The sequence below is a fragment of the Rhea pennata genome, chromosome 5, assembly GCF_028389875.1.
Source record: "Rhea pennata isolate bPtePen1 chromosome 5, bPtePen1.pri, whole genome shotgun sequence".
Lineage (NCBI taxonomy): Eukaryota > Metazoa > Chordata > Aves > Rheiformes > Rheidae > Rhea > Rhea pennata.
Genome location: NC_084667.1, coordinates 31,638,049 through 31,651,691, shown reverse-complemented (window position 1 = coordinate 31,651,691; position 13,643 = coordinate 31,638,049). Strand labels below are relative to the sequence as shown.

At 37.2% G+C, this 13,643-nt stretch overlaps 1 protein-coding gene across 4 annotated transcripts in view; it reads right to left on the bottom strand.

Annotated features, from left to right (window-relative positions):
• Positions 1 to 622: 622 nt before the first annotated feature.
• The window catches only part of SYT9 (synaptotagmin 9), a 63,291-nt gene continuing 50,270 nt past the window's right edge, over positions 623 to 13,643 (bottom strand). For 2 of the 4 annotated variants that reach the window (XM_062576556.1, XM_062576558.1), the window contains exons 4-7: positions 9,313 to 9,433; positions 8,104 to 8,275; positions 7,226 to 7,355; positions 6,443 to 6,647 (exon numbers count right to left, since the gene is read on the bottom strand). In XM_062576556.1, coding sequence (XP_062432540.1) covers positions 6,540 to 6,647; positions 7,226 to 7,355; positions 8,104 to 8,275; positions 9,313 to 9,433 — 531 coding nt within the window. In that variant the 3' untranslated portion in view covers positions 6,443 to 6,539. Of the gene's footprint in view, positions 5,377 to 6,442; positions 6,648 to 7,225; positions 7,356 to 8,103; positions 8,276 to 9,312; positions 9,434 to 13,643 lie in introns of those variants that run through there. The other 2 variants (XM_062576557.1, XM_062576559.1) reach the window with 2 other exon arrangements.

The window sequence follows — 13,643 nt, the reverse complement described above, 5'->3', positions numbered from 1 at the left end:
TAATTCTATCAATTTACCACACTGTCACTCAGGGGAAGCACTTCTGAAGCCTCTTTATGCTGTTCTTAATATTAAATATATGCAATTCATGTTTGATATCTCTAAAAATCTTTCTCTATGATTATGGACATAGAATGAAACAAGGGGGGAGTCTCTCTATTCAAAAACTCAGATCTTGGGGTTTAAGTGCTGTAAAGGAATAGCCACGTTAAACATGTCTCTCTGGTCACATTTATTTAATCAGAACAACATCTATGGAGAAGAGTTGAGTTAAAACACTTCCAAAATGTTTTGTGGGACTTCTTTGAATAGTGACTTAAACTTTTATATATTAAATTCAAAATAGTAAAAACTACAATGGCACATTTTCTTACAGAGTTTTTATTAAGAACAAAATTACTTGTTCAGACTAGATCTATATAAATAAATCACAGTACATTTTTTACTTGTGTTTAGAAGATTGTAATACATATTATAAAATTAAGAAACTCTTTTATCCCTCAAACCATCACTGCAAAAGGAATCATGCATATTTCTACTAAACAAACCAAATGCCCAGATAATTGAGAGAGCCTTGATACAGATGTGGCCCTACTCCAAAATCAGACATGAAACAGAGAGATATGAGGACTATTTATTGAACAAGAAAGAATAAAGCATAGTACAATGTTCATGTGATATAAAAAAAGTATACCAAAACAACACAGCTTTGTTCACGCAACTTTGCAATGGATATTAAAAATGACAGCTGGCCTGCATGCAACTAAATAAAACATTGCAGATTTACAAGGCTACATTTCAGCAATGGAAGGAAGAACTAAAAAAGCCAGACAAAACAAACAAACAAACAACCCAGATGCTTACAAGTTCTCTTGTCATCTTCCCCTCCGTGCCAGGTGTGTTGTGTTCAGTCATTAGTTGAGGTATATCCTGATGATACCTTTCCTGAGTAGTGTCTCATCACTGCCACCTGGATTAGTGCATTTCATGGACCTTGAAGGAGATGGAGGTCCTTTCAGAGAGCTGCAGGACCCTAGAGTACTTGCAGCTGTAGTTCTTTGCCCAACCCACAATTTTGGCAATTAACTTTTAATGAAGCTCTTGAAACTACTCAGCCTGGAATGTGCAGTGCCATTACGAGATTGTTCACACCTTGCACAGCTTGGTTCCTATGTTCTTAGGCTGTCACTTCAGAGCAGAATTATAGGTGTAAGCAAGGCCTTTCACTAATTACAGCAAGAATCAAGGTGAAGTTAGCATTTTAAAAAAATACTTTTTACAAATTCTGTTTTGCTGCCGTTTTCCCCATTGCAGAGTGCTTTTATTAAATCCCACAGTATTGTAGATTATTTTTCCTAATTTTTCCTATATACTTTTTGCCTCCTAGATTAAAAAAAAAAAAAAGTTATCATTTTTGTTATTGTTTTTCTTGCTTGATAATGGGCTGTAATCATTTGACAATACGTTATTCTAAACAGAAGAAACCTTTAATTGATGGCATTTTCAGACTTGGTCACCTATTGTATGTTTTTCATTTCTTTCTGTTCAAATGAATATATAAAGCATTAACAGTAATATAATTTCAGATAGATTTCTAACTGGGTCAGACAGACTTTCCAGACAGTTTCCAATCCTTTCCCCTTTATTGTTTGCTACTTTTAAGCCAAAAGAGAGTTTGCAGCTATTTTGTTTTTATGGCAAATAGGTCCCCTCAGTGCTCTAATGTTGCCAAGTGATAAAAGGGTAAATGTGTCTCTTGTACCTCTTGCTTTAGGTCTTCAGTGTTGATATAACTACATGTAATGCTTGGTGTAAAAAAGGGTTTCTGAATTTGCTGAAGAATAACTGCCCTTTATTAGCTCTCCCCTCAAGCCCAGAAGAGTGGACTAAAATAGTCTTGTACTTTTTATTTTGTCCTTTTCTCTTGTTTCATCCAGGACTGAATCAGCTCTGGCTCAGTTTAGCTGTATGCTATTCAGTTCTGTTAGTGGTAGTTAAATTGGACCACTGTTTAATACCTTTTTTTGTAATTACTGCTTTTTCTGTTTTATGAATCAGCTGGGGTAGAATGCTGAACTGCGCACTGACTGGTAGGATCAGTCTGAGCTGTGAGTCTTTTTTAATATATGCCTGGTTTCTGTTCTGCCCAGACTGAGGTGCATGATCCACTGCTAGGATTACGTGCAGGGAAAAATGAAACAAAACAAAACAGAAACATTTTGTGTTTTCAGTGAAAATGGATGAAGAAATATTTCCATACTCAGTTGCAGAAGGGTGGTGCTGTGAGTATTTTAGCATAAGAATTTCACAGAACTGCCCATTATAATCTGCCTGAGTCAGTCAGTACCTTGGAAGACGTTCTCATTAACACTCATTGCTTTTTCATAAAAGAACATCTGAAGTGGTGGTTTGTTCTGGAAAACTACAAGTAAGAGTTTAACAGCACATATTTAGTGAGAGAAACAGGATTAAAATTTTGCTAGATGCATTTCTAAGGGATTTCCTTTTCTATTTCAGAATTGCTGTAGTAGTCATGCAGTATAACTGTACATTCACAGGAAATAAGAAAACAAGTAAGGGCAGGGGATTTGGAATTATTTTTATGAGCTCTACTACTAAATCATGTCTGGGAAACGTAGTTCAGAAAAGAGAGAGTGGACATGGTTGGGGTCATGATTATTTCTCTGTCTCCAGTTGCTTTTGTAGCAATAGATCCTCTGTTTCTTCCAATGTGCTGCTGCATTATTGCACTAAAATGCAAAGACAGTAGCAATGTATTGGCTCACCAGAACCCCAACATGTACATTTGTTAGCAAATATAGCACTGGTTAAGTGGATCATAAAGATGAAGAATGAAATATGCCAATATAGAAAATAACTATCATCCCACATGTGCTGCTATTATAAGGCAAATATTTTAAAAAGCATATTGTAGTGCCACAGCCTGAGTAATGGTTTGCAAATTGTGAACTAGAAAGCAAGTAGTTTGAGAATTTAGTAAAAATTAAGGTTTCTTCCTAGTCCATAAGCCTTTGAGGTACACTGGCTTCCACCTTAAACGCTCCTTGAACACAGATTTCTTCTTTTTAATAGAAGTGGATTCAGAATCATTCTCATGCTGCCAGCGCCTTGAGCATTAAATAAATTGAAGATGGTAATAAAATCAAAAACACTAGCATTTATAATGATATTACTTTTTTTGTTCATGCCCCTTTGAGTTGTTAGGGACAAATCTTAGAAAGGCTTCTGTGTTCATCTATGGAGAGGAAATGAGCCTGCTGCATAGGGGTTTTCCTTTTTTACAGAAGCTATACTCCTAACATTGCCCTAGAAATAGCATTTTCAGTGGGAAAGCATGCAGCTGCCTGCTTTGCATTCCAAGCAGGGATGAGTGTATCGTGATTTGTCCAGGGAATCAAAGAATTCTACTCCAAAAGAGAAAATTTACGCTCTTTGCTTATGCATACCTCCACACGTCGACTCCCGAGAATTGTGTCCGAGTAGAGTGCTCGATTTGCCTGAAGTGAGGTTCATGCATGAACAGATATGAGCACTGTACTGTACTATTGGCCTGCTGATACAAAGCAATCTATCAGCTTCAGTTGAAAATCTAGAGAAATAGTTTTATATTTGTATATAAATATTACTGTATAAATATTTTTTATTTATACAGTTTATATCTGTATTTTTGTTTATTTTCTGGACATGCCCAATTTTCTTTCTGGAAATTTTGCTTGGGCAGGCTTCGAAGCATTATTATGCATGGTAATTTCAGACTGTTCCAGACAGCTGCTGAGTCTGGAAATCCTGGATTCTTCACAATATGTGCTATATGCTATGGCTGCATAGCTTGAGGTTTTGGGAAAACATTGGATTTACAGGACCTATTCTTTATAGCTCCAGTACACATTTACAACAGATCCAACACTCTCTAAAAGTCAAGCTGTGCTTCACCCATTAGCAGCTCTGATTTTCTGGGAGATCCTCAACTGATTAAAACTATTTTTTTCTCAGATTTTGGATCAAATTTTCAAGTGTTTTCTCCAGTCTGTGTTTGCATGTTTGTGTCAGCTCAATTGTAAATCCAAAATGCTTGGTGAGCATTCATAACAACATGAAGGAAGGGTGTGTGTGTGTGTGTGTGTGTGTGTGTGTGCGCGTGTGTGTGCGCATGCACGTGCGTGTGTGTGTTATAAAGACAAGGGTTCCATACCTGTAAATTTATTTCAGGCAAAATAACTTGTATGAACTACACATACTTTGCATGTGCATTTAGCTATTAAAGATCACAATGTAAAAAACTTGAATCAAATTCTCCCTGCAGAAGTTTGAAGGCAAGTTAACTCCACGCGTGGCTAAATAACAATCAAAAATTATTCTAGCAGCTCTTGTTCCAGGACATAGATTTTTTCATGTGAAAGAGTTTAGTGCTTTGATATATTTGTTTCACGGTCAGAGTTTGCCAACAGTTACAATATATTGTCATGTAAGATGGCCGTATTAGTTCTACTATAAATAATAAATAAGATCCTCACAGGCATCATGTATTTGGAACAGCATTTTAAAATGACAGTTTGTGCCTGTGCACACTTACGTGCATGATGGAGCATAGCTACCTGTGATATGTTTTCAACTTTTTGCAGTCTCCTGGATACAACTAAGAAATGTCACTGGAAAATTATCTACATTTTGATTGAGGACTAACAACGTCTATGTTATACAGATGGTTATCGTCTTTCTAAAAAAACATACTGTCATTACAAATGCCATATGTATCTTGTTCTCACCCACAGAATATAGCTTTTCACTTTTCCAGTTTTGAAGGATTTCTACATGGAACCATGTTTTCATGTAAGATGAAAGGAGGCACCAGCTGAGACTGAGGACACAACCCATCATCAAAAACAAATGTCCGATGACAATCATTCTTGAAAAAATCCATTTACCAAGCTGTCTGTTACAATACTGAATCTTTTTTGCAAAGATGAGAGCCAAATTTTTTACTGTTTCAGCTACTTGTTGGTTTTCATTGCTATTGTATTGCTTGTAAAATCTTGGTTAGTTTAATGAACAGAACTTATGACTTGAATCTGGGCAATGCTTATGACCACACAAAGATCTATAGGTAGCAGTACAGTCAGCTGATGAATTAATGCTACAAGTGAATAACATCGCACTATTTGAAACCAATAGCTCTTCACACAGTAGAATACTGAGGGTCCTATTCAGCAAATATTCAGCGTCCTATGACTGTGGCCACAGAGGTTCCAGAAGCTCTCGCTGAGTCTAATCCTGATTCAGGAACCAAAATGATATGCTGTGTATATATTTCTCTGCACAGCTTGGATGCGCTGGACACCCTCCCCCACTTGATTCCTGGGAAGGAAAAAAATATGTCTGTTTAGCTCCGTTTCATGCAAAGTGATTCACAGTAATGACATCTAAAGAAGTTAGCCAGGCATGTATGAAAAGAACAGGATGCCTGTAGAAAGGGAAGAGCTGTCAAAACTTAATTGTGGGCTCTGGCTGTAATAAAATATATTAGAGGAGTGAAACAGGTTGGATATAAGGATGTAGCCAACTTCTAAGAGACACTTCTCATATTCTGGGAAATAGTAACCATTGCAGTACTCTTCACGAGCTTTGTCAAGCCACTGCTATCACTGCTTGGCTGCAGCTGACAGCTATGTGACGCGTTTTCTAAGCCCAGCTGCCAAATGCTCGTTTCAAATGTGGCACCTCAGCCAGCAGCTAGCTTCTCATTGAGGACATGAGCATATGGACAGAGCCCCCCCACTCTGCTGGAACTGTCCTTTCTGTTATAATCTTCTACCCTCTTCCTTGGCAGTGTGTGTGTGTGTGTGTGTGTGTGTGTGTGTGTGTGTGTGTGTCTGTGTCTGTGTTGGCACCACCCATGTTCTGAAGAGGCACGGTGCCCTCCAGCTGCAATAGAGTTTGTGAGCACTTGAAGGTCTCTGTGCTGAAGACTGTACTGCTGTGGCTGCCAGGTGCCAGTAAATGTAATTGTGTATGGAGACACAGCACTGCTGTGGTATTTTTGCCATTTTGCAGCATCTTCCCATTTCTTGTCGTTTTTTGAACCACTGCTAGTGTTTACAACAAAGTAAATAAAGTCCTCAATTGCATTCTAGTAACATGACTACACTCTGATGCATACAGTATACTCATAGAGGCTGCCCACTACTAGCTTCTGTATCTTAAATGTTTATGGCATTATTCCTGGCTTGGTATGACAGTCTTCTCTATATTTCAGCAGAGGGGTGACATTGGGGCTGTTCATAAATATAGTAGTTTCTTCTGAGTGGGGTTACTATCTGACGTTAGCCAGTGATAGTAAATCACGGTAACTCTTAGGCAGCAATTTAGTTAGATCTCTGATGAATTTTTGTGTCTCATGCATCAGAGTTAGCGTCCTCTGTATTGGGAAGGGAGCAAGGTTTAAACAGAGGGATTAAAAGGATGTCTTTACCCCACTGGACTCTGTGGAATAGCCCCTGAGGATATGGTTAAGAAAGAGTTCAACAGGAATGCCAGATTTCTGCTGAATAGGTTATAAGGGTGAGGAAGCCTCTTCGGCAGCCATCCAAGCGCAGAAGACCTGCATAACATTTCTGCTGAACAGGGCCCTAAAGACAAAAAACAAAACAAAACAAAACAAAAAACATAGGACATAGGATGCTTGAAAAGCTTTTCTGATTGTGTGGCTTCTTATTAACGCCTCAGATCTCCAGAGACACTTAAACATGTTTTTTTCCAGTGCAGTTAGACATTCCTTGAGATGTGCCAGTGGCATAGATATAGTGTTAGTAGAAGTCCAATTAGTTTGCTTTATATAAAAGCAATAGGTCTTTATTTGGTCATTCCTTAAACAAGGCCCATTAATTTATATCAATTATCCGTGAAAGTTACCCAAGATCCTATTTATAAAACAAAAACAAATCCTTTATCCAGTGTATAATGTTTGAGTTTTCATGTGTATGTTAAAGAGAGAAAGACACATTTTCTGTCCCCCTAAAATTGAAAGGAGCAGACTTTACTTTCATGTTATGTTTGACTTTTAATACTGGTGTTTCCAAGCCCTTTTCTAGGATTTAGTGTGTATGTGTGGATCTGGTTTTTGTTCATAAGATTTTATCCAGCTTTTAATGCCATATGGAAGAATCTTCTCAATTTTAGTAAAGAGGAAGCAAGAAATAAGTCTTACCTCTGCAAGAGGATGCCAGTGAGCAATGGGTTTCCGAGGGTACGAAAGCATTTCATTCCAGTGGTCGCGACCTAGACTTTCTGCATCGTTGCCTACTTGACACACTCCAATGACCTCATTGTGACCTACACTGTGGAAAATGTTCCATAATATTTTTTTCTTACAATTTACTTTTAGAACCGTAGCCCTTACATATTTTATTAAAGACATTAATCAAGGCTCTTTATAATTTTATATGATTTTATAAAATTATAAAAATGATAATTGTATATATAATAATTTCATATAAATTATATATAAATATAGTATTTACCTATAAAATATTTATATATATAAATTATAATTTAATAATTTTATAATGAACTATAAAATATATACATTTGCTCTTCGCATTTTCCAGCTAATCAAGATAATTTAATATTTTCCCCATCATACCATACACTGTGTGTCTGCATGCAGTTGTGTATCTTATTTTTGTGTTGAAGAATGTACAAAGTTCTTCATTAATGTTCTGTAATTAGTTGCAAGTATGAGTAAATTCTAAGGCACAGTTTTAGAAATGCAAGTGTGTCTCGAAGGAGTTAGAACACTTGTACACAAATAGGAAATCAGTGTGTGGACAGTTATGGTTATATGTGTGGAAAATCTGATTATATGCATTATATATCTGCACATTAGTTATGTCAGTTATAGGTGCAAATCTGTATTTTAAAATTGAGAAGGAAGTTCTGCCTGAAAATTCAAGAAATTTTAGTCTTCTACCAAAATCATCATGACAAAATATTTTGTTTCCTACATAGTGGGGAAAATAATAACTTTGTTCCTGGTGCCGATTTAAGCCAATAGATATTGTTATTTTACAGCTACAGGTATCTCACCGGTCATAATCCATAACAGCTATCGACAAGTTAATTTGGTCAATATTTTCTGGAGGGACATCAAAGACTATGGCTTCATTGTAAACAGGATTAAGGGTATTCCTCTTGGTGGATGTTTTCCTTTTCTTTAGTCGCCTTCCTTCACACATTAAAGAAACCTTCACATAGGGATCTGTGTGAATCATAATAAGAACATTTGTTTTCTTTTGTTGTTTTTTAAGCAAGCACAAACAGAAAGTAAAGGGGGTCATCTGCTTGTATGCCCATACCTGCTTGCAGAATTAGGCACTTGTACCTGGGTGGAATCTGAGTTTCTTTTTTACAGTGGACTGCCTGGGAGGCAGTGGACATTCTGGTTGAATGCTTATTATAAACAATTTAGGTTCAAGAAGCTCCTTGTTGTGTCCTGACTTCTCAAAGGTGTTAAAATATCCACCAAACTGTGTTATATACGACTGTTTTATAAATAGTCTTTGTATCAGCCTGTTTAGGACACCCTGATTATTTCTACAGATTTGTAGGACATACAGAAGATGACAGTATCATACACATTAGGATTGGCTGATATATGGTTGAATACAGTTACAATTTCTAAGTGTAACAATTAAATGGCTTATATTTCCCAAGAGAATCATAATTATTTTTGAAGATTTGAATGTAGTTAAAAGAATATTTCTTTGTAGTTCCTTTCTGCAAGCTCTACAACTCCATGCTAGCTGAGTACTGAAGTCTATGAGTGCTTATTTCAATTAATTTCTTGTTTTTATTATTAAATCTTGAAACGGTTGCTGAAAACAGATGATAACTTTTTTGTCCATAGGCCAGCAAAGCAGAATTGGCTCAGTGACTCTTGGAGACTATCCAGGGTCAGTCTGCCTCTGTGTCATAGCTGTAACAACTTTCTGCTGTGAAACCAAATTCCTGATGTTATGAACACAAGTTGTCCAATTCTTGCTGTTCTGAACCGTGGTGGTTTTAGAAATAATAACCTTGCTGTCTTTCTAAGAGCAAATTATTTTAAGCTCTTTGCAGTGGCACAAACTAAAATATATTACTTACTTCTCAGAAACTCCTGTACTCAGGTGACTCAAGAGCTTGCACTGTAAGGACCCTTCCTCTCAAAAACCTTCTAGGTGTTGATGGAGCTACAGCTGTAACTCAGGAGGGAAACAGGTCATAAATTGGGTTGAGCATTAAATAAATTCCTACCTGATGCTCCTGTGATATCCATTGCCTTTAAATTTCTTGCTTTTATTATTGTAATAGTTAGTCTACCAGCTGTTGGAAGGTAGCAGAGTGAAAACATCAGGTCACCAAGATCCACGTTATCCTATTGCAAGGAAAGAGACACAATGGGAAACTGTAATAAGAATTTTTCCTATTCATTCGCCTGAAAGGCAAGAGCAGTTGAAGACAAAATATGCCTTTGGGGATCTACAGTTATCCAAGCAAAGGCTGAATTCTCATTCTGAAGCATATTGCAGAAAAAATAAACATTCATCTGCATAGAAAGTTCGAGTTGCTATGTTTGATGCTGGAACATCAACATTGTAAGTATAAGTGTGGTTATAATTTTTTAGCTGTCAGTCATTGGAGATAAAACATATCCAAGTGATGAGGTACAGTGTGCAGCATTGAAAGACCTTTGTTCTGTAGTATCTTTTGTAGTGATTTGGATGTAATGTTGCTAGATTGGAGCAGACCTCTGTGCCTTTCCTTCCAGTCTGCAGAAGAATAACCATACTGTGTTCCACAGAGAGAACATTGGTTAGGCAGAAGAAAGCTTTATGCAACTCTCAAGCTTGCACAAACTCGGGTGTGATATTGGGGGTGAAATCGCTGTGCCAATAGGGCAGTCTCTACCAGAAGTAGAATAACTTTACTTTCAGTACCTTAAACAGACAAGTAAGCTCCCTCAAGCTTTTCTGCCTGCTTGGATGTTAGAATGATTATCAATCCCTTCCTGTGTCAATCAACTTTCATGTTTGGTTAGCTATAAAACTATAAATAGAATCCGAGTTTCAGAAAGTTAGCAAAAAATGAGCAAGTCCTGTTTGCAGTTCCAAAATCTCTCTCTTTTTAAGGAAGTCTAGCTCTTTTATGAAAAGGGATAAAGGATTGCATCAAATGAGTTCTAGGATTAGATTTGCATTTTTTGCCTGAACAGTGAGGCTGGTGCTTTCATAGACCTACCTCCTGTAATCCCAAAATTTCATTCTGGAGCGAAAAGAGTTCTTCTGTCTAGCAAATTCAAAGTTAGATTTTGGGTTTTATAGGGAAGGGAAATATAGCTGTTTTGGAATATGTGCATCTTAGTTTGTGGAACACTTTCTTTCCCAGCTTATCTCCTTCTGTGTCAGTTTGGGAGAATGTCAGCAAAATTGTCCCCTCAGTGTGGGGAAAGCAGGCCCAGCAGCACTGATTTTTGTGCTAACTTCCCTAGATCTTTTTGAATCAGGAGCTGGGAATGCCCCAAGTGTGATGCACACAGCTGTCCTCAGGTTTTGTGTGTCCTCTAGAGAAAGACTGTCATTTGGTGTAAGGAAAATAGCTACAGCATATGAAGTGTCAGGGAGTCATCACTGACATTGTCACTAGACAATGTCAGCATAGCAGAAAATTAAGTTCTGTGTCTTAATGCTTTCTTTTTTCCACTCTAGTATGTAGCACAATCTTTGCTCATCAGTTGTGTAAGTCAAAGTCACATCAAACCAGGCCTTCCTTGGCATAAAATAACAGGGTGAATCAGTGTTTTGAGGAAAACTGCTGATTATGACTAAGTGACAAGAAATCAACTGAATTGCTGCAACTATACAATGTAATTGTATTAATATTCTGAAATGCTGCATTTTGTTTCAAAGTCACTAGTGATACACATTACTTCTGTTGGTGAAGAACAGCCAAAAGATGGGTAGACACAGTTCCCTGAATGGCATTTCACCTGTATGGACCGTGACCATTAGACTGGGGGAAGATTCTTTATTTCTGTTGTTGAAATTGTTCTACTTTGGAATACCTGGTATTTGTTAGATTAAGTAGATACCGCCTCAAGAGTCTGGGGTTTGGCAGTAGGAAAGCCTGCATTTCAGTCATTCCTCTAATAAATAATTAAATCTCAAAGAGAGATTAAAAAAAAGCCTCAGAAGGAGTTAATGAGAAAGGGCCTCTAGCCTTGCAGCAAGAATGTTCTTCTCTAGAATAGGAGACATGGGATTTGAAGAGTTCTCCCACATCCCTGTCGAGTAATTTATTAGTGGGGGAAAAGACAGATTCCTTCCAACTAATGTTTTCTGAGAATGGATGGGAGAAGTGTCCCACAGACTGCAAACTGTGAAAAAGTTGGTTGCTGTAATTCTTAAATTTGTTTTGTAAATTTAACTTTTTGATCCATTGAAAATATTTGCATTTTTATTTATGTTCCTTATATAAAACTCAATTCTGCAGCAAAGCCTAACAGGAAGTAGCTAGATGAAAATGGCTGTATTTTTAAATATATTTGCATAAATGTTTGACCCTTGTCCTGTATTTAAGCACTTTGATACAGAAATACTGAGTACTTTTTAACAGTGATGGTTCCCTCTAAGCTGTTGGTTCTCAGCATCTACCCGAACTCTAAGCACTCCTTCAATTTTTGACTATGTTAGTCTATGGAACTTGACACAGTCTATGGAGAAAATGAATATCAGAATGGGGACACTGCTCTACCTTGACCCCTTTGCTTATTTTGTGGTGCTATCCTTACTGTTAAGCTCTCCCCCTCTTGACTAGAGATCATGCAGACTAAATCACAGGTAGAAAATTGTTTTAGTGATCTCTAAATATGGAACAAATGAGGGTCAATGCAAAAAAAAAATCAGAGAGTCTTTAGAAGCTGTGCTGGTATCAGCTTTTATCCAGTGCGTACATGCCTGTTACCCTTTTCTCCTTCCCCCCCTCCCCCATCTCCCACACCAAGAAATAAAAGGTGGTAGATGACATAAAAGCTAAGTAAAAATAACTGAGAACAACTCCTAATAGCGTAGTGCTTGTCTCCGAGTAGGATGAGCTAGCTACTGCTTAGACCAATGTGCAGATTATATATGGTCACTATATGTGGTTTCATGAGTTAGCAGGGGAGACATCCAGAAAAGAAATAATTGCTGTCTCATAGAGTTGTAGAATAATATGTATTGGAAAGTATCTCTAGAGGTTACTTGATTCAATTCCTTCCTCAAGGTGAGGGTCTTTGCTTTAGTTCCCCTTAGCTCATGTAAAGGGAAAATATTGTGTGCATTCAACCAGAGAAATAGATCTTTTCCTTATGCTGCTGTTGGAGAGAGCAGCTGTCAAAGAAGTAAAAAGCTGGTGATACGAGCGCTTTGTCAGTAATAACTAGCTTTTAACCCTGACACGACTCTGTCAACTATCATTCCTTGCACTCTAAAGATCAGTGTTTTGTGGTGGCTGTAAAACTAATAAAGGTTGTGACAATCTCAGGATAGCTGATACAACTCACTCAGTTTAGTGTCTCTTCATGGATCATATTTGGAAGCATACCTGCTGCAACACTGACTCATTTTGACTGGGGGAGGATCAAAGTGCTGTTTGAGAAGGTGATGCTCTCAGAAGTCCTACAGACTAAAGTGGTGTGAACATATCCACAGGAAGTTTTTCTTGGCTAACATCTGCTCACTGGCTAACATTGGCTCAACTTTAGAGGAGGCACAATTGATCTAAGACATTTTCCCAGTGGTCATATAACCTGGGGAAAAAGAAGCAAAAATTCATGTGTCTTTCCCATTGTGATGAAAAACCTTCCAAAATTTAGGTGTAATTCCCCAGTTCTGGGGTACTAAGATTCAAAGCTGTAGGATTCTGTCTTGTGCTCCTAACCATATAACTCTGTGGGGAACAGAATTTTATAAGCCATTTACAGAAATTACTGCGTGTAGCCATATTTTTGCAATTTTGAGAATTTGTCACTCTGGCAGATTTTAACCGAGAGATTGTTTTTCATGAACTGGTCACAAACTTTCAGATGAATATAGCACTGTTGAATCACTCCATTTTTTCCTGACCAGAAAGAAGCCCACAAAGCATCTATTGTTTTAACTGTGTATATTGTAATTCTTAGATTTTTTCAACTATGGCAAAGTAATTTTATATTCAGCTCCAATGCTCCACTTGTTGACTGTGTAATTCATTATGTGAGTACTATAAATACTTTACTGTAACAACAGAATACAAGAATTTCCCTAATTTCTCCCAGACTTTATCATCCTGAATAAGCATTTTAAAAACTTATCAATTCTTGTCAAAAAGTTAATGGTAGGTAAATGAATTACTATACCGTTGTTTCGAATACATATTCCAAGAAAAAATGTTATACCTCTGCATAAATGAACTAGCTAGAAGAGAAGAGATCACATGTACTGAATGCAGTGTTAAGAATTATCCCATAAAATATTTAGCAATAAGTTTTGCTTTGTGTTTGCTAAGCGATCTTTACCTGCACTGCTATGTATTTTTTAATCAAATGCCACAGTGACAAAATGGCCTCA